This window comes from Esox lucius, chromosome 2, assembly GCF_011004845.1.
Source record: "Esox lucius isolate fEsoLuc1 chromosome 2, fEsoLuc1.pri, whole genome shotgun sequence".
NCBI lineage: Eukaryota > Metazoa > Chordata > Actinopteri > Esociformes > Esocidae > Esox > Esox lucius.
In genome coordinates, this window is record NC_047570.1 from 28,139,739 (window position 1) to 28,161,346 (window position 21,608).

General features: G+C 40.9%; 1 protein-coding gene across 1 annotated transcript; it reads left to right on the top strand.

The window, feature by feature from the left end:
• The first annotated feature begins 1,387 nt into the window (after positions 1 to 1,387).
• Positions 1,388 to 21,586, top strand: scg3 (secretogranin III). Its single transcript, XM_010877940.5, has 12 exons — positions 1,388 to 1,939; positions 2,597 to 2,649; positions 3,249 to 3,276; positions 3,495 to 3,725; positions 7,160 to 7,302; positions 8,322 to 8,480; positions 8,986 to 9,256; positions 9,368 to 9,484; positions 12,838 to 12,921; positions 16,111 to 16,221; positions 17,349 to 17,438; positions 20,115 to 21,586. The coding sequence occupies exons 1-12, from the start codon at positions 1,843 to 1,845 to the stop codon at positions 20,231 to 20,233; spliced, it is 1,503 nt and encodes a 500-aa protein (XP_010876242.2). The 5' UTR covers positions 1,388 to 1,842; the 3' UTR covers positions 20,234 to 21,586.
• The last annotated feature ends 22 nt before the right edge of the window (positions 21,587 to 21,608 follow it).

The following is a 21,608-nucleotide window of genomic DNA, read 5'->3' on the forward strand; positions in this document are numbered from 1 at the left end:
AATCATCCCATATGTTGTTCCGCCCTCCAAAATAAGAGAATATCCATCTATTTCTAAACTGAGTACTGTGGAAAGGTGATGACTCCAGTACAGATAAAACTGAGTAAAAAAAAATATGACTGATAAAAATGTAATTGTGAGTTAAAAACTGTGCTTGAAGAAACTGCAATAGTGAGTTCAAACAGAAATTGTAATAATGAGTTTATGATTTGTCTGCAATATAGTCTTTCAGTAGTGATGTCATGCTGCAACTATCAGATTACAGGGGGGTTAGTGTGCGGCATGTATAAGGGAGTTGAAAAAAGAAGGAAGATAAAAGATAGGGAATGTAGAAGTGTAGAGCAGGGAAAGGAACTAAATACATTAAAAAAAATCACTGTAAAAAGAGATACGTGTGAATGTTTCTGACTAAATATTGGGGACAGAAATTTCCTCAAACTGTGATTATATCAGAAAAGCATTCTCCACTTTGGAGACTTGATCAGTTTAGGGCAAAAGCTGGGGTAAGAGTTCAAATTAGGTTTAGGGTTAGCCATATCGGGTTAAGTTTAGCGTTAGGAGTTTGGATAAACATAAGTTTAGGAATGAAAGTTAGATTGTTTAGGTTAAGGTTAGAGTATGGGTTAAGGTTAAGTTAGGGTTTGTTAAAGGCAATAAACTTTGGTGTCCTAATTAAGCTAAATCTGAGTGAGTGATTGACTGAGTTTATGTACAGCCCTGGAAAAAATTAAGAGACCACTGCACCTTTTTCTTTCCTTTCCAAAAAAGGTGAAAAGGAAAGGTTTGCTTGAGGAACAGAATGTATAATTTGCAATGGTCTCTTAATTTTAACCCTTCTGTTCCTCACTCAAAACCTTCCTTTTCGACTTTTTTGGAAAGGAAACAAAAAGGTGCCTTGGTCTCTTGTTTTTTTCCGGAGATATATATGTGTGGGTGTGAGTGAGTGAATGAGTGAGGGAGTGAGTGAGTGAGCTTGAGCATGACATTTGTCAAAACATAACAGATAGCTCGCTGACATACAGTATAGTTACTGCTCATTGATTTTTTTTTTCTCACTAACAGACAGACCTGTCCAATCAGCAAACAACAAGCGCCTCGATCTCAAACATAAGGCACAAAATTGCTAGTTACTCCTACCTTAGCAACACACTCATAAACCATCATGCTCTCAGCGCTGATCTATTCATTTCATCCAGCTAATGAGTTTGTTTGTGCGTGTCAGTGTGTGTTTGCCGGAACAATTGAAGATGCTATGTGATTCTGACGCAGGCTGTGTGTGTACGTGTGTGTGTGTGTGTGTGTGTGTGTGTGTGTGTGTGTGTGTGTGTGTGTGTGTGTGTGTGACGCACGACCAGGGGCGGATACTAATTTCGCTCCCCTCCAACTCTTGGTCCGGCAGAAGAACAACACAGAGAGAATGAGAGACACAAAGAGAGAGACAGTAGCAGGACGTGTTATTTCGGTTAGCAACTTCGATCTCCCACAGCAGGTGAGTTCGCTAGAGGCTCTTACTTAGCGTTAGCTCGTGTTAATTCTATAGAGTATACTGGCTGGTTTCAGCACCAAGGGTCGTCAACAGCTCCACCAGTATATAATAAGAGAGCTGAGATTTTGAGAGCCCGCTGGAGGAACAGATAGAGTAGGTAGAGTTATAGCAGCACCGGGCACAGTTTCAGCACCAGCAGCTAGAAGCAGACGAGCAGTCCAATTATCCAGTTTTAGACCGCTAACGCCGAGAGGACCATCCACAAAACACAACAACCTAAAGAGTTAGGATCGGGGTCAACCTAATCTACCGCCTGGCAAATACAAGCAACCGTTCCAGTGGATGATTATTTCAGAATGGCGTCAAAAATAATGGGAGTTCTTCTGCTCGGGATTTTTGCTGTGAATGTTTCCCAGATGTCTGCTTTTCCGACACCTGCCGCTACAGAGGATGGTAAGTGCATGGCCTGCTGGTAACCAACGGCTATAGTTGATATCAATGTTATTTAGTTTGCGCAAATTTATTTTAACAATGGTTAACACGTTGATCCTGTCTAAATGATATTTGATGAGGTAAAATATAATTCAAATACGGACGTGTATCTAAAATAACGAAATAAAAGTGAAATAGAGCGGGTTAATAACAACTAAACAAAGAGACTTGGTCGGTTGCGTGCGATGTTAGGTCGAGTGTGTTCTATTTCCAATGCAGTTTAATCTTTTTGTTAGGCCGATTATGACGCTGCTGCGTCCTGTCGGGTTGTTGGGACTGCATTTCTATTATAATAGGCCTTTACCCTCTTTCTCATAATTGAAACATGCAAAATAAATAAACAACGCTTATGTGCTCCTGCAGCAAAACCAATAAATAAAATGAATGTGGGACTTATCGCAGTCAAATCACTTTTACTTTAAGACTTAAGTAGAGCTAGAAATAGTGTAATTGCCTCTAGGCACTGTTCTCATGTCAGTTATACACAAATTATGTTTTTGGCTGGTTAGGTTGACGTATATGTATCAGATGAATGGATGGTAAATTGTGGTGGCACTAATTATAGAGATTATTTTATAATCATGAAGATGATGATGAGGACACTTCCTTTCCTTGCAGTTAAAGATGTTTATAACAGACAACTGACTGAAGAGAAACCAATTAAAGAGCAGGTAATCTACTGTATTATTTATTTTCTCTGTCTCCATATGTCCCTCTGTGTCTGTCTTTCTCTCTGGTTAGATGCAAACTGCATTTTGTTGTACTGTACTTGTACTGTTCAATGACAGTAAAGGTGAATCTAATCTAATATAATCTGTCTTTCTCTCTGTCTCTATATGTCTCTCACTGTCTGTCTTTCTCTCTGTCTCACTCTTTGTCTCTCTCTGGGGTTACAAGTTAAAGCATCTGACCAGTAATCAAAACTTTGCTAGAGCTGGCAAGGGCAATAATCTGAGGATATGTCCCGGAACAAGGCAGTTAACCCTAAATCCTCTCTGGGCACTCATAATGGCAGCTCCCTGATCCTCTCCCATTTGGGAGGGGTTGGGTTAAATGAAAAATCCACATCTTGGTTGGACCCCTTTCTCTCTCTGTCCCTCCCTCCCCCTGCCCAGTATGGTATCTAGCAAGTACTATCCTGTAAAACAAACATTAAGGACCGGAGAGCTGATGAAAACAACGTCATAGTCCAAAGAAAACACACAGCTATAATGGTAAAGGTGATTAAAGCCGAAATGTTTACATGCTTTCTGTTTGGGTTTTTTCTCAGATTGCCGAGGCAGATAATGTGAAAGCAGGTGAGTGGATAGTTTACATGGTGATTTGGCTGCTGGCTCATATGCAACACTACACTGTGGACGTTTAGCTGGCAAAACTATGCCAAGTTTAAGGGCAATCATTTATGAGGGATGTGGACGTCCACCTTTCTGGCCAATAGGGGGTACCTCTTGGGTGTTATAAGAACATCTCCTGAAGCAGAAGTTATGTATAGCCTCCTTCATTTTTTCTTCCTTAGACAACAATCCTGCTGCAGCACCTAAAAAGTTGGAGGTGGAGCAGGAGAATGATGACTTCACTGTGCTCAAGTCGCTGGCAGAAGGTCACAGGTCAAAAGGGACCAATGAGACACCACTCAGAGACACCCTTGAGAAGGAGCCTTACTACCCAGATGAATCAGATTCCACCAAGAACCGTCGGCTAGCAGAAGACTATGACTCCACCAAGTTGGAAAATGATAAGTTCAAAGGTTTGTACATCTGTAGGTTTCTGCTGTACCAGGGGTCTCCAAAAAGTCGGTTGCAAACTAGTGGTACACACATTTTGTTTTACGTGTTATCGGCTTAAAGTGCGTTTCAAATGATAACCATGTCTTGTGGGTTGACAGAAAATTATTGTGGGTTTACTTAAAACTGCAAAGTAAGCTTACCAGGCAGAAGTGTTATCGTAAGTATTGAGTTTGACAATGTTTGTAAAGATTTAACATTATTTATAAGGCCCCTCATATTTTACCTCACATATGTATGGATTGACAGAAACAGTGTTGGAGTTTCTCTTGTACTTTAAGGACCAATAGAACAGTTGCAGGGCAAAGGAATATAATGTGCCTAATTAAAAGCCAAAACAAAAAACATAATAGTTTGCTGTATTATGTGAATACAAATGAATATACAGTGACCACCAGAATTATTGTCAAACAATTATGTGAATCTAATCTTTATGTGATTGACAATTGTTGAAAGATAAAAATTATAATCAAGAAATAGTTATTTCATTCAAAAACATGCATGCCACAATTATTGGAAACCCTGCCTTTAATACTTTGTGCACCCTCCTTGGTCAAAATAAGTCATCTTGTATAATCATTGATAAGGTGGGAGAACATATAGGAAGGTATTTGAGACCATTCCTCCATACAGAAATTCTCCAGATCTTTCAGAGATCTTGGTTGTCGCTTGTGGATTCTACTCTTCAGCTAGCCCCACAGATTTTCAATGGAATTTTGGTCAAGGCACTGTGAGGGCCATTGCAAAATCTTAAGGCTATGCTCAGAGAAAGATTTTCATGTGTATTTGGAGGTATGCTTTGGATTCTTCTCTTGCTGTAAGATCCAATTTTAGTCTCATCAGTAGAACTTGGTCCCAATCAAACTTCCAATGACATTTAGCCAACTCCAGGCACTTATATTTGTGGTTTGTGAACAGCAAAGGCTTTCTTCTGACAACCCTTCCAAATAACTTGTTGGCGTGGAGGTGCTGTCTAATTATAGTTCTGGAACATCTGCATGATCATCTGCAATACTCAAACTATAATCCTTTGAGATTCTTTTGCCACTCGAACCATCTTTGTCACTGTGCGTGGGGGAAAAATATGTGTCCTCTCTCAGGCAGGTTCTTCACAAATCCATTTTTTTCATAATTTTCTTTTTACAGTCGAAAGGGTGTTTCCAGGTGTCTAGCTAAGTGTGAACTCATTTATTTTGTGCGTTCTTTGGACTTTCCCGTGTTGATGGATGACTTAGGGAGTTCAGCCTGTGTGTCACGTATTTGTACCCTTGTGAAACAAGATGTTAAAGATGACGACTTAAGAGATCCAAAGACTCAGATGTACTTTAAAACGTAAAATCTAAATGTAAATACTAAACATTTGTTTTCGACACTTCTTTCTGTCTCTAAACCAGTCAGAATGATGCGATAATGGTCTCTTCAAGAGAGTCTATACAGTACAGACCTCATTAGAATGCTTCTAAATAAAGCTTTTCTGCTAGTTAGGTATAGACAAAGGGTCCCTGTCAGCTTCTTTGTCCCTGTGTTGTGTGACTAGGCTGGCTTTGAGCCTGTATGTCTGATCAGGTCTCTCCTGTGTCTGATCCCTCTGTAGGACTGTCTGGTCTGAAGCCATGCCATGTTGCTGCCAGCCAGGTCAGACGGCAGACATTTTGTTGTGAAGAAATTAGAGGGACAGATGGAAGGGAAAAAAAAGAAAGAGACAGATGAAATGTGTGAGAGACAGGAGAGAGACACAGGGGGAACGAGTGAGAGGGAAAAGAAGAGATTATCTCAGAGGCTGTCGGCTGAGACAGTGTTGGCTGAAATAGTGCTATGAGGCTAAGCTACAGGCTGTGAATCCCCATCCTCTATTGCTGTTGGAGACAATAGACAACATTTCCCGATTCACGCCGTATCCCCAATAAAGCACACTTCCTTTAACTAGAACCTTATGGGCCCTGGTCAAAGTCATGCACTGCATAGGAGAAAGGTTGCTGTGTGGGACAGGACCTGTTCATGTCTCTCACGGACTCAGCATTTAATCTTGACCTCATTCCGTGGAGGAAAAGAACTGCATTAGACTTGGGGTCGAACATTAAGAACCGCACAAAAGAAAAGGGCCTTGTTGAAATACATCTTGAATACTTCCTTGACCTAATCATTGCTCTGACAAAGAGATGAACACAGGCACAAGTCTTACCCCAAGTCTATGTGGTCCCTACATCTAAGCTAAGAATATATTTTGAATGTATGAAAAAACATTCCCATGTGTAGCGGATGTATTACCTTCATTTTTTGCGGGGATAGCTGGCTAGTTCTGAGCCTGTGCTATCTCAGACTGGGTCTAAACAACACCCAAATAGTATCAGATCAGTTCTCTGTACAGTTCAATACTTCTGGGCAGGGCAAATTTTTTGGAGAGTTTCTCCTGGTGTCTGGGTGAGTCAGGGCCTGAGAGCTGAATGGAGATTTGAACTGCTGTACTGCAATGTAGTTGGCTCTGAAACAAGACACCAGTGTTTTAGGCTACATGTCGATGGACTGGATGTACATCTTCCATTTTATCTAAGATACCTTGATTTATTCTTACTCTAGACTTTATTTTGAATTATTACATAACACAAACACACATTTAGATATGTGGCTCATGTATACCTTTCAATATTTATTATTTAGAAAAACAACGAGCACTGTGATGTTATTGTACGATGTAATTGAAATCAGTCTGGGTCTTTTCAGTTTCATTATTTGATGGAAGTATTTTGGTTAGAATGAGATGTGATCTTTTCAGTTTTTGCTGTGGGCAATCTGTGTGTGTGTGTGTGCATGAAGTATGTGTGCATGTGTGTGTGTGTGTGTGTGTGTGTCTGTGTGTGTGTGTCTGTGTGCGCTAACAATCTGCCTTCTGGTGTTTTTGTTCCTGGTGTGCTAGTGCTGCCTACATTATCAACCCTTTAGTTAGTTATATAAGAGTAATACTGGCACAGGGATAGAAACCTAAGGCAGAGGACGATTTAGGAGTGGGAGAGAGACGGGGGGGGACCACGGCTCATTAAATACTGTCAGATCTATGCTGAACCCAATAGGACACTTATACCCAAAATGGCATCCAAGATAGCAGCAAACTTGTCTATTGACTCTGAACAGTGTTTTTAGATGAAAAGCTTTTGATGGATTGGTTTGTCTACATTTACTACTGTTTCTTTTGGCTGTCAAAACCCTTGGACAAAAAGGACTAATATACAGTGTAAAACTGTTGTGGCCTCTTTAACAAACAAAAACTCTTTTAGAGTTTGATATTTTGAGATATACCTTATTGGAAGACGTCTGTGAATCGCTGAGACTCACTCATCAACATTAAACAAATGTGACACAACAGTTGGCTGAAGGTTAATGTCCTTGGTTTTGATTCCAGATGACCCAGAGAGCTTCAGACAGGTAGATGGTACCCCTCTCACAGCTGAAGACATCGTCCAGAAGATCGCTACAAAGATCTATGAGGAAGATGACAGAGGAGTGTTCGACAGGATAGTTTCCAAGCTCCTCAAACTGGGCCTGGTAAGTCCTCCTGTTTGGCAAAAACAGAACAAAGACAGGTTTTTTCAGGGCCTAAATGACGCAGGGAGGCGTTTGTCTTCAGATATACTTTAACTGACGAGTAGAGAATCTCTCTGGTTAATAAATGGAAGATGGTACAATGCTCTTCAGTGTATCAACCAATCACATTTGGTTTATCATGCTGCATAACATGGTTCCTAATGGTCACAACATTTCCTTTGGAAAGACAGGGTATGAATTGAGACACTTGTCCTTTGTATTGAGAGTTACCCAGATTGCTCCGATAGTCTTTTTTCCTGGATGACACTTGTCTTACTTATTGTATATCAGTACTGGTAACAACCTTAGCATAACAAAATGTGCATTAGTTAATGTGCAAATAATTCCCACATAGCACATCATCTGTTACATTTTATGTTGACTAAATTCAAATTGAATTCCATACTAAAACTGCTCACTTGGTGGCTGAAATAATAAATAATTAATGAAATTAATTAATCAATGAACAGCACCTGCTGTCCTAAGACAGAATGTCTGCTCAACTGTGCTTTTCAAGTCGCTTCTTGGATACTTCTTCTGGTCGTATGGCTCGCCTGAGTTCCTGATTGAACAGTGTGAAAAAGCATCACTGCTCAACGGGACATGCTGTATTTCCAAAAACCTGGCACAATCGTCAACTTTCCCAAGCATTTTTTCCAATCCATTCAGAAAGCAAACTGGATATGAAATGTTGGAAAAAGTTATATTATATGGGAAGTACTGCTGAATATTGTAATGATAACTGTTTTTACATTTGTCATTAGTAGTGTCCAAGTATAACTTTCAGAAACAAACCCCATTTCATCCAATCCACTGGGCCTGTTATTGATGGCCAGCCAGTTTTGGTGTATGTCTGTAGTTGTTTTAGTCCGAGAGTGTAATTATCGGTTCACAGTGCAGGTGATTCTTGCAATCCTCCTGTTGTACTGAGGGATTCGTTTACCCTTAAGAGCTTGTCGTGTGTCGTCGTCCCCCCCCAGATTACAGACAGCCAGGCAGACACTCTGGAGTATGAGGTGGCTGAGGCTCTTCAGGATCTCATCACTAAGAATGCCAAGAAAAATGAAATAGAGGACCTGGGAGTGGACTACGCCTTGACCCAGGGAGACCAGGAAGATGAGAGGCCTGACGCCAACGTGGTATGATCCTGGATAAAGACATATCCACCTACATTCAGAACGCCTAAGATGTTACTTGCCAAACATTTGAGAATTCTGAGTAAATAAAAACGACTAAAAGGTGTCTTAGTATGCCTCCCATCTGACACTCCTGTGATGATGATAACAGGGATGATGATGATTATTTGGATGACGATAATGATGATAGGGACGATGATAAGGATTATTATAGGGATGATGATTATGATGATTGGAATGATGACAGGGATGATATGAGGATTATGATGATAGGGACGATGATAAGGATTTTTATAGGGATGATGATTATGATGATTGGAATGATGACAGGGATGATATGAGGATTATGATGATAGGGACGATGATAAGGATTTTTATAGGGATGATGATTATGATGATTGGAATGATGACAGGGATGATATGAGGATTATGATGATAGGGATGATGATAGCAATGATAGGGTTGATGATTATGACGATGATGTCTCAAACTTTCTGTCTCTCTCTAGGATGTGGATGAATCCCCTAACCGTCGATATGATGAAGAAGAAGATGATGACGAAGAAGACCAGGCAGCCATTGAAGATGACGTTGACAGAGATCCGGAAGCAGAGGGGGATAACACAGTGGAAAACAACTGGGAAAAAGAGGGAGAGGCTGAAGAAGAGGAGAGGGGTCTGGGTGAGGAGGAGGAGGGAAACGAGTTGAGCCCTGAGGATGGCCTTCAAGACCTTCAGTACTTTCCCAACTTCTACCGCCTGCTTAAGAGTCTGGACTCAGGTATGCGCACACACACACACACACACACACACAAACACACACACACACTCGCACACACACCCGCACACACAGCGACACATACACCCTAACTGTGTATGCCATGTAATCTAGAGCAAGATGCCCAGGAGAGAGAGACTCTGATCACCATCATGAAGACATTGATTGACTTTGTGAAGATGATGGTGAAATACGGAACTATTACACCCGAGGAAGGGGTAACCTACTTAGGTATGATACAGTTTATCCATTTCTTTATCTATTAGTGTTTTTATCTATATACTGTATATTACAGTTTAACATTTACTATATCAGTGTTCATTTTCTATATGCTGTATATTCCATTTTTCATTTATTATATTAGCGTTTATTACTGTATGTGTATTCTGTTTATTACAGTTTAGGTATATCCAGGGAGTGACATGATTTGTGGGTTGTAGTATGTGTTTCATTGTGTCCTTTCTGTGGGTGTGTTCTTGTGTGTGTTCTGTTTATGCATTGGAGCATAGTGCCTCTGTTCGGACAGATAAACATCACAGCTTTTGTGGCTTTGTGAAGCTGTCTACACACATACAAGTAGACACACACTCTTACAGCTCTCTGTGAAGCTCTAGGGTGCTTGTCATCTGTTTGACCTTTCAGTGAAATTTCGTTTGAGCTGGACTTTATCTCAGCCTTTTAACCAACAGCCAGCCAAACCGACAGATAGACAGACACCGTAACATGACAGTTTGTCTGTTCACGATGATATCCAGGGATTTTTGCTGCCGTTAATATTGTGTAGAGAGTATGAGTGTCTGTTATCTTGTGTGCTTAAACGTGTGAATACCTGCTTGTGTGCATAACGCAGCACAACAGCAGATCACCCAGGTCCAGGCATACTGTATGTCAAGGACTTGATGCTGCTTATAGAGTACCACTTATAGAGTGGAATCCTGGGCCTCCGCTAAGGCAACACACGACTATCCTCCCACTAGCATCCCTATTGGTAGCTCCCTTCGAAAGACAGCTAGTTAATGCGGACACTTAAACAAATGTACTTACACTACGAATACAAGGCTTTCACACAACCAATCCGTATTTCAAGTGATCCCCTCTGATCGACTATTTAAACATCCACCTCCTGCTCTATGGTAACATTTTCACTACTAACCCAGCGCTAACAACCCCAATTCAAAAGAAAACATGTTGTCATTGACATCACGTCAAACTCTGTGCTCGTCTTCAGAGACACTAACGTGCGTACAGTGCATTGCCTATGTCAGGAGAAAATGCCTCATTCAGGTCACCGTTCTTAATTGTGTTGACCTTGTGTACCTATATTGGGCTCTACTCTTCTCTACCGCGTCATGTTGCTATGTATCTACGTGTGTTGCTTTGGAGTGACCCGTCCCTTTATCGTTCCAGCTGATTGATCTCCCTGGTGCTCTGGGAGAGAAGGTCCTTAGACAGCAGGACAAAGATAACAAAGGCAATAAAGACCCCCCCCCCAAAAAAAACCATTACATAATAGATAGGGGTTTCCTTGGCAACCTTGTCGACATCACGTTAAGGTTCCCTGTAGACGCGGAGATTGAATTACGGGTTGCCAGGCAACGGGCCATTATTTCCACAGTGACCCTTTGGTTGTGGATTTAGATGAGTCACTTCTGTCACAAGTACACACCTGTCAATCACACAACTTATTTGCCTGACGTATGGAAAGGAGAAAGACAAAGTGTGTGTTTGTGTGTGTGTGTGGGGGGGGGGGTGAAGGTCCCTTACGGCTATAGAGAGAGCCCTCAATGGTGATACTGAGACAAAGAGAAGGAGGGAGGGACAGAGAGCAGAGCAAGAAAGAGAAGAAAAAGAGGAAGGGAGAGAGGAAAGGCTAGAAAATATAGAGAGGAATAAAATAGAAAGAAATGGAAGTGAAAGCAAGACAATGATACAAACAGGTTGTACATCGTTCCTGTTCCCAGTAAGAGTGGTATTTCATTATCTTAGTCACAGAATACATCACTCTAAACTGGCCTTTTCACAGCAGTGCTGTCTTTTTCACCAACTAAACTTTCTTTTTTACCAAATGAGCTGACTTATTTATGAGCTGAAGTGTCGTTTTTACCATCTGCAATATCTTTTTTACCAACTGAAATGTATTTTGTATCAATTGATCTGGCGTTTTTACCAACTGAACTGGCATTTTCTACCTGCAGAATCTTCAAAACCAGAATCAAAATTCTTTAAAAAAAAACAACTATTGCATAAAAAAAAGTAGATGAGTTAAATGAAGAAAATATAATAATATTAGTGCACTTAAGATCAAATTGATCTTTATTCCTATAGTACAATTCTTAAATAAAAGAACTCATGGTATAGTGCTTAACTCATTAGATTAGATTAAATTAGATTAAATTCAACTTTATTGCCATTGAACAGTACAAGTACAGTACAATGAAATGCAATTAGCATTTAGAGGAGGGCAGAAATTGTAGAAGTATTTACAATAATTAAGTATATGTATATTACCAGTGGAAAGTGTAGATGAGCAATGCTAAATGTGCAATAAGGCAAATAGAGGAGGGCAGAAATTGTACAAGTATTAGGTATAATGTCTGTTACAACTGGGATAATAGTGGTTTGGGTACAAATGACGATTTCATGATATAGTGTTAATAAAATATATGTATGTAACGGAATAAAATAAAAATAAAATAGTCATAACAATGGTTGACAGGCCGGTGATTAAGAATAAGAATAAATAAAAAATAAATGGTCAAATGAATTGTCATGAACAAGACAGCCTGAAACACTTTAAAAAGCAAAGCTGAAAAGGTGGCCAATGCCGGGACTTTAAAATGGGTGTTGTGTTCTCTCTTATTGGTTTTTGTTAGAACTGTCACTGCTGCATTTTGAATTAATGCTGCAGTTTTTCCGGGTAAGACCAAACAAGAGGGAATAGCAAACAGTCAAGCATGCTTGTGATAAAAGGATGTGATAGAGTTGGCCCGGCAGAGAAACAAACTCATCTTTTCAATATTTCTTAAATTATTAAAAGCAGATTTAGTCTCTTTCATGATCCTCAAGATTGAGGTTGGAGTCTAAAATAACACAGAGATTGTTAGCTTGGTGTGTTAAATGTTGACCAAGTGCAAAGGAGCTGTCAATTCCTTTATTTCGGTATTAGCAACAATAACCCAGCCTCAGTTTTGTCCTTATTAAGTTGCAAGAAATGTTCAGACCATGTATTTGTGTCAGTGGTGCATTCAGTGAAGGTGACAATATGGCTACACTCATCAGAGGATACACTGATATTGTATAAAGCTGTGTACTGTCAGCATAGCTGTGTAAATGAATACCATGCTTTCTCATAGGAGAGTACCTAGGATTGGATAAGAGACAGGATCCAGCTGGACATAAAGGATTAGACAGGAAATAGGATCCAACAGGAGATATAGGATCAGAGTGGAGACTGGTTGAGAGTGGAGACAGGAGATAGGATGGGTTCAGTGTGTGAGAGATGCCATGTAGAAATATAAAATATAGATTACTCTCTATACTGAATATGGAATACCTGTTTTATCTGTTTGTCTTTGACGCTACAGAGAACCTGGATGCTATGATTGCTCTGCAGACTAAGAACAAGCTGGGGAAAACATTGGGGATTCCTGGCTTCATTACACCAACTGGTAAATATGACCTAGTTTCTGTAATTGTACAACCATGTTTCCAAAAAGGTTGGGATGCTGCGTAAAATGCAAATAAAAACAGAATACAATGATGTGCAAATCATTTATCCCTGTATTTAGTTGAAAATAGCACAAAGACAACATATCAAATGTTAAATATTAGAAATTGTATTGTTTTTGGAAAAATACATAGCCATTTGGAATTTGATGCCAGTTACACGTTTCAAAAAAGTTGGGACAGGGGCATGTTTACCACTGTGTGGCATCACCTCTTCTTTTAACAACACTCTGTAAGTGTTTGGGAACTGAGGAGACCAATTGCCTTAGTTTTGAAAGTGAAATGTATTCCCATGTTTGCTTGATATAGGATTTCAGTTGCTCAACAAGTTGGGGTCTCCTTTGTCATATGTTTCGTTTCATAATGCGCCAAATGTTTTCAATGGGTGACAGGTCTGGACTGCAGGCAGGCCAATTTAGCACCCGGACTCTTTTACTACGCAGACTGTTGTAATCTCTGCAGAATGTGGTTTGGTATTGTCAGGCCTTCTCTGAAAAAGACTTTGTCTGGATGGCAGCATATGTTACCTCCAAAACCTGTATATATTGTTCAGCATTAATGGTACCTTCACAAATGCGCAAGTCACCCATGCCATGTGCACCAATGCACCCTCATACCATCACAGATGGTGGATTTTGAACTGTGAGCTGATAATAAGCTGTATGGTCCCTCTCCTCTTTAGACCGGAGGACACGGCATCCATGATTCCCAAAAATATTTTGTCCCTTGTGTACAGAGATTTCTCCGGATTCTCTGAATCTTTTAATGATATTATGTAGCGTAGATGATGAGATCCCCAAACTCTTTGCAATTTTAGGTTTAGAAACATTATTCTTTAATTGTTGCAGTATTTGTCTGCGCAGTCATTCACAGGGTGGTGAACCCCTCCCCATCTTTACTTCTGAAAGATTAATGGGATGCTGGGATGCTCTTTTTATACCCAGTCATGTTACTGACCCGTTGCCAATTAACCTAATTAGTTGTGAGATATTCCATCAGTTTTTTTAGCATTACACAACTTTTCCAGTCTTTTTGTTGCCCAGCTTTTCTGAAGTGTGTTGCTGGCATGAAATTATAAGTGGGCATATACAGCCCTGGAAAAAATTAAGAGACCACTGCAAAACTATCAGTTTCTCTGGTTTTACTATTCATAGGTTTGTGTTTGGGTAGAATTAACAGTTTTGTTTTATTGTATAAACTACTGACAACCTTACTCCCAAATGCCAAATAAAAATATTGTCACTTATTTATTTGTAGAAAATAACTGCTGGTCAAAATAACCAATATGCATTGTTTTCAGACCTCAAATAATGCAAAGAAAACAAATTCATATTCATTTTTTCAACAACAAAATACTAATGATTTAACTTAGGAAGAGTTCAGATATCAATATTTGGTGGAATAACTATGATCTTTAATCACAGCTTTCATGCGTCTTGGCATGCTCTCCACCAGTCTGTCACATTGCTGTTGGGTGACTTTATGCTACTCCTGGCACAAAAATGTATGTAGCTTGGCTTTGTTTAATGGCTTGTGACCATCCATCTTCCTCTTGATCAAATTCCAGAGGTTTTCATTGGGTTTCAGGTCTGGAGATTGGGCTGGCCATGACAAGGTGTTGATCTGTTGGTCCTCCATCCACACCTTGATAGACTTGGCTGTGTGGCTTGGAGCATTGTCCTGCTGGAAAATCAAATTGTCAGAGTTGGGGAACATTGTCAGAGCAGAAGGAAGCAGGTGTTCTTCCAGGATAACCTTGTACCTGGTTTGATTCCTGCGTCCTTCACAAAGACAAATCTGCCCAATTCCATCCTTGCTGAAGCATCCCCAGATCATCACCGATCCTCCACCAAATTTCACAGTGGGTGCGAGACACTGTGGCTTGTAGGAGTCTCCAGGTCCAGGTGTTGGGCAAAGCTGAAAATGTGACTTGTCAGAGAAGATGACCTTATTCTATTCCTCTACAGTCCAATCCTTATGGTCTTTTGCAAACTTCAGCCTGGCTCTTCTTTGCTTCTCATTGATGAAGGGCTTTTTTCTAGCGTTGCATGACTTCAGCCCTGCCCCTAGAAGCCTGTTTTGAACCGTCCTCGCCGTGCACTTCACCCCAGCTGCTGTTTGGCATTCTTTTTGTAGGTCACTTGATGTCATCCTATGGTTTTTGAGTGACATTCAAATGAGTTGACGGTCATCTCGGTCAGTGGACAGTTGTTTTCGCCCTCTGCCAGTCTGTAGCTTTGTTGTCCCCAGTGTCTGGTGCTTGACCTTGTTCTTATGAACCACTGTCTTTAAAATGTTCAGGATGAAAGCAACCTGACACTCACTGTATCCCTCTGCCAGTAAAGCCAGAATTGAACCCTTCTTTTCCTCACTCAAAGCACTTCTTTTCAACTCTTTTGTCATGCTGAATCGTTTTTTTTTATTCAAATTACCTTTGAGGTACTACTTGCACTGTTTTTGCCATCCAACTGCAAGATGATAGTAATGACCACAGCAGTGGTTTTTATACTTTTCCTCAGGTAATCACCTAATTAGTACCTCATTAAGTAAAATGAGATGTGCCCGTGTTGGAATTTAACTGACACTGGAAAGGAATGGCTGCCATGTATAGATGCTGATTTAAGAAAAATTTGGAGTGGTCTCTTACTTTTTTCCAGAGCTGTATTTTTCAAGAAACAATAAAATTTCTCAAGTTTCAAAATTTGATATGTTCATTGTACTATTTTATATTTAATACAGGGTTTAAATGGTTTGCACATTATTGCATTCTGTTTTTCTTTACATTTTACACAGCGTCCCAACTTTTTTGGAAACGGGGTTGTAATAATTTCTCATGAATTTTAAGATATGTTCATGAGAACAAGGTTGAGTTGGGTTGGGACACGAGAGATTAATTAAGTTTTGGGTTAGTTTGCTGCAAAATATCTAATGTTGAGTTTGTGTTTAGGTTTGTGTTAGGTTGGTGCGAAATGTATGTTGTTGTGTTTGTGTGTAGTTTTGTATTGGGTTGTGGCGAAATGTCTGATGTTGTCTTTGTGTTTGGTTTTGGGTTGGTGGTACATGTCTGATGTTGCATTTATGTTTGGTTTGGGGTTTGTGGCAAAATGTCTGATGTTGTGTTTGTGCCCCAGGAAAGACCCAAGAGGAGGATGACAACACCAAGGCAGAGGCAGCCAAGATGCAGAAGGAGTATGAGAACCTGAAAGACTCAACTAAGGAAGAGCCTGTGCCCACCGAAATCAGTTAGTACTAATTGCTATCAGACTGTAATATAGACACAGAATGGCTGCTAATAGACTGTAATATATACCCAGTTAAGAATCATATGTATGTTTCATTGGAAGTGAAATGTACCAAGATAATGACAATAACAGAATCATCTGTGTTTAACAAAAGTGACCACTATACAAAAATGCCTATATTTTTACACCAGAATGGCTGCCATTAGACTGTTATATAGAACCAGAATGGTTGCTATTTGAGTGTAATATAAACCTAGAATGGCTGCTATTTGAATGTAATATAGACACAGAATGTCTGCTATTAGACTGTAATATAGACCCAGAATGATTACTGTTAGACTTTAATATAAATCCAGAATTGTTGCAATTAGACTGTAATATAGACCCAGAATGGCTGCTACAAGAATGTAATATAGACCCAGAATGGTTACTGTTAGACTTTAATATAAATCCAGAATGGCTGCAATTAGACAGTAATATAGACCCAGAATGGCTGCAATTAGAATGTAATATAGAACCAGAATGTCTGCTATTTGACTGTAATATAGATCCAAAATAGCCCAGAATGTTATTACACTGTAATATAATATGCCACTGTTAGAGGCTGGCAGTTAAGAAACGTTAAAATCTGCTCTGCTTCATCGGGGCTGATCTAGTAGTAACCTTTAAAGGAAAGACACCCATCGCAGCTGCAACTGCACTCTTATGGCTAGCTCTCTGCCCTGCCTTGCTGTACCCCGGCCTGACTCATCCTGTGCACTGCACCAGCATTAACATAATCCTCAAACACACTGCCAGGATTACATGGCGGATGCAACTGGATTCTATCGGATGCTAGCAGCAGACAGATCCAGAATTATATAGTAAATTAATTAAGTCCCAAGAGGTCAGCAGACACTTCTGTTGGTTACCGAGAGCTCACTGCATCATCATCTTATCCAGTGGATCAACCGTAGACACTGTTACATAGACACTGTCATAGACACACACAGTCATTTCAATTATTTCAAAAGTGCTAAGACTAGGATTGAAATAGATGTGTATACTGAATCTTTAGAAGCCAGAAGGCTCAAAATGACAATCCTCTCTCTCTTCTCATATTTCATCCCTCCCTCCTTTTACCTCAGATCACCCAGGCCAGTCGGAGACCTACTTGGATGCGATCAGAAAGAACATTGAGTGGCTGAAAAAACACAACAAAGATGAAGGCAAAGATGGTAATACATAGAGAAAGCTAACGAATGAGACAGAGATCCAAACTCTCCCGCATCTCCTCGCGGCCGCGTTGTTCTGTTTAGTGCGCAAATACTTCAGGGGTTAGATACACATTTCCTTGTTTGGCCAAATAGTGTTATTTTTTTCCAACAGTTAAACTACGCAGATCAATTTACAGCATTCATTAGAGAATGAATGACCTGTCATCCTGTCAACTGAAAGGAAGAGAGAGAGGCAACAGAAGAAGAGATAAAGACAAAATCTAGTGATTGTGGTGTAGAGTTGGTGTGGGATTCAACAGGGCTTATGCTAGTGTCTGTTGTTCAGAGTACAGTTCCGGCTAAAGGGACGTTAACACAAACACTCCCCTTCCTATTGCAAACTGTGTCAGGTCACAGATAAGTCTATGGTGACACACTGAACAATAGCTAAAGCCTATCCTGTTCATCTGGATTATCAATTAAAATAAGTGGGGTGGACAGCGTTACTGCCCGCCTCATGAATATGGATCAGGCAGTGCAAATATCACCGTTTCTCTTATATACTGCACATATTTTGATCTAAGCTGGTGTAAATTAGTGTACTACATAGGGAAAGGTTATTTAGGGGATGTGAGTGTGTGTGTGTGTGTGTGTGTGTGTGTGTGTCTTAATTACTGGGATGTCATGCATGTCTCTAGTGAATAAACAAAGGGTTTGTTCATGTCTTCCCTCCTGTCTGCAGTAAGCGTTTTCTGTTTGTCTGTCTGTGTCCAGTCCCAGTTACTCTAATATAACTGTCAACCTCATAGCAGAGGAACCAGAAAACACCCTGGTTCTCATAAATATGCCTAGCATGCGGAGCGTGTCTATGAAGTAAGAGGCCTCTCTTACTGATAAGGGCCCTGTCAACTAGGACCGAAAACTAGGACCAGGTTGTTACAACTCCCTGGAACAGTCCAGTGTCCGGCGTAGTCACAGCTATTAAACTGTGTCTCTTCATGTTTTCCTGACTGTATAATTTGTATATTATAAGTAGAAAATTGCTGAGTGACATTATAATGAGCCGCTGAAATACCAACTCAATTCAAGCTTTTAGTTTAGTAAAAAGACATTTTACATTAAGTCATTTAGTTGACACTCCGGAGCAGCTTATAGTATTCAGTGCATAATCTTTTGCATACATTTTCATATTAGCCCCCTTTAGAAACCCAGCTATGTTTTTGCAGGAGCCATGCCTTTACCAATTGAGTTACACAGGATGCATTAGTTTTGTTTTTCTCTTTCTATATCTCTCCTCCCCCTCACCCCGCCTCTGTCTGTCTGCTTTTCTTTCTCTGTGCTGTACAGCTAAAGGACCCATCTCCTGCTGGTTTAACCCCTGCCCTCCTCCTACTGGGTGTAACCCTACCCACCTCCGACTGGGTGTATCCCTACCCACCTCCTGCTGGTTTAACCCCTGCCCTCCTACTGGGTGTAACCCTACCCTCCTCCTACTGGGTGTAACCCTACCCACCTCCGACTGGGTGTAACCTTACCCACCTCCTGCTGGTTTAACCCCTGCCCTCCTACTGGGTGTAACCCTACCCTCCTCCTACTGGGTGTAACTCTACCCACCTCCTACTGGGTGTAACTCTACCCACCTCCTACTGGGTGTATCCCTACCCACCTCCTGCTGGTTTAACCCCTGCCCTCCTACTGGGTGTAACCCTACCCTCCTCCTACTGGGTGTAACCCTACTCACCTCCTGCTGGTTTAACCCCTGCCCTCCTACTGGGTGTAACCCTACCCTCCTCCTACTGGGTGTAACTCTACCCACCTCCTACTGGGTGTAACCCTATGCACCTCCTACTGGGTGTAACCCTACCCTCCTCCTACTGGGTGTAACTCTACCTACCTCCTACTGGGTGTAACCCTACCCACCTCCTGCTGGTTTAACCCCTGCCCTTCTCCTACTGGGTGTAACCCTGCCCTCCTCCTACTGGGTGTAACTCTATCCACCTCCTACTGGGTGTAACCCTGCCCTCCTCCTACTGGGTGTAACCCTGCCCTCCTCCTACTGGGTGTAACCCTGCCCTCCTCCTACTGGGTGTAACCCTACCTACCTCCTACTGGGTGTAACCCTACCCACCTCCTGCTGGTTTAACCCCTGCCCTTCTCCTACTGGGTGTAACCCTGCCCTCCTCCTACTGGGTGTAACCCTGCCCTCTTCCTACTGGGTGTAACCCTACCCACCTCCTGCTGGTTTAACCCCTGCCCTTCTCCTACTGGGTGTAACCCTGCCCTCCTCCTACTGGGTGTAACCCTGCCCTCCTCCTACTGGGTGTAACCCTACCTACCTCCTACTGGGTGTAACCCTACCCACCTCCTGCTGGTTTAACCCCTGCCCTTCTCCTACTGGGTGTAACCCTGCCCTCCTCCTACTGGGTGTAACCCTACCTACCTCCTACTGGGTGTAACCCTACCCACCTCCTACTGGGTGTAACTCTATCCACCTCCTATTGGGTGTAACCCTAACCATCTCCTGTTGGTTTAACCCAGAGATAATCCGCAGATATGCTATTTTCATGTGAAACAAATTGGAGGGAGGAGAGCCCGACCAATTTTTTACAATTAATCAAATTTATAATCCTGTACAATCCTGTACATTATCCCAGATTTGAATATTGTCCCGCTCTGTCCTTCTTTGTTGTATTCCAGATTACGACCTTTCCAAGCTGAGGGACTTCATGGATCAGCAGGTCGACTCTTACATCAACAAAGGCATCATCGAAAAGGGCGAGGGAGAGACCATCAAGAGAATCTACGGCAGCCTGTAAACTTTCAATTCGACTTTCAAATGTCCAATGGCCAACCATCAAATAAACTACAGCCAACAATAAAATCACATAATAGAAATATACAAAGCTAAGATAAACCTATGACTAGGGCCCAGATATTTATCTGTTCAGGTTACCTGGTTTGGAGAAATTACTGGCCGTAGGCCTCACAATCTCTAAAAGTAACAGACTGATTTTGGTGTGAATTCTGGCCTTGATATCAATGAGAGTTTGGTGGGAAAGTTTGAGTAAAGTAAGTGGATCTTAAATTAGGATTCATATGATCCGGTTTTATCCAAAATAAACTATTTAGACAAAATGAATTGTAATGCAATAATTGTAATATCACAGAAAGCATATCTAGTCAATTATACAGCAATCAGAAGTTTAGTATCACTGATGTTGAAAGAAATACTAAAGTTATTCTGTCAAATCAAATCAACCAGTCATTATATCTACTAACTATATAGCGGCATCGACAACCTTTGGCAGTGACATGGTGAATTACGGAGGAAGGAGTGTTTAGCCAAGGCTATGTCCAAGATGGCAGTCTATTCCTTATGTAGAGGCAAGGCTATGTCCCAGATGGCAGTCTATTCCTTATGTAGAGCCAAGGCTATGTCCCAGATGGCAGTCTATTCCTTATGTAGAGGCAAGGCCATGTCCCAGATGGCAGTCTATTCCTTATGTAGAGGCAAGGCCATGTCCCAGATGGCAGTCTATTCCTTATGTAGAGCAGTTGAGACAGTGATAGTGATGTTCCCACTATAGCTCTCATTGACTAAAGGTCATATATGATTTTTGCAATAGACATAAAAACTGTTTGCAACAAGTACATAAACACTGACATGTATTCATTCTATGTAACCTGTCCTAGCATATATTATTTTTCTGTCCAGTATCAATGTCAAATCTATTGTATTAGGGCTTTGACTCCAACAAAATACCTTGTGTTGTCCAGTGTCATTTTAGTGCCCTGCCTGTCCATGCTCTGTTCTCTCGTTTATTGCTTTGTTCCTCTCGGTAGCCCCGTTTGTTTCTTTTCCCTCTGTATCAGCATTCAGGAAAATGAGTGGAAGGAATTGCCTAGGCACTGATCATTGGTTAGTTTCTCATTTCCCCCACAAATGGATAAGGTTAGAATTGGGGGATGAAAAGCTGATCCTGTTTTGTATCTAGGGGAAACTTCACCCCGGAGCTCAAAATGAGTCCTCATCTTCTGCATGTCTCAGTATATTCAACATGTATACTATCGTTCTAGAGGCACAAATGGAAGTATTTTTAAATGTAAATATTTGTGAATCTTTTCCAAAAATGTAAAAGAAATTAAAGCATTGCCTTTCTGTATCTTTATCTGTATTGTGGACTCTGGCAG

Excerpts from the sequence above, each read along its gene's own strand:
- scg3 (XM_010877940.5), top strand. The coding sequence starts at position 1,843 with ATGGCGTCAAAAATAATGGGAGTTCTTCTGCTCGGGATTTTTGCTGTG. Across the intron at positions 12,922-16,110 it reads TGGCTTCATTACACCAACTG|GAAAGACCCAAGAGGAGGAT; the intron begins GTAAATATGACC and ends TTTGTGCCCCAG. Across the intron at positions 17,439-20,114 it reads CAAAGATGAAGGCAAAGATG|ATTACGACCTTTCCAAGCTG; the intron begins GTAATACATAGA and ends GTTGTATTCCAG.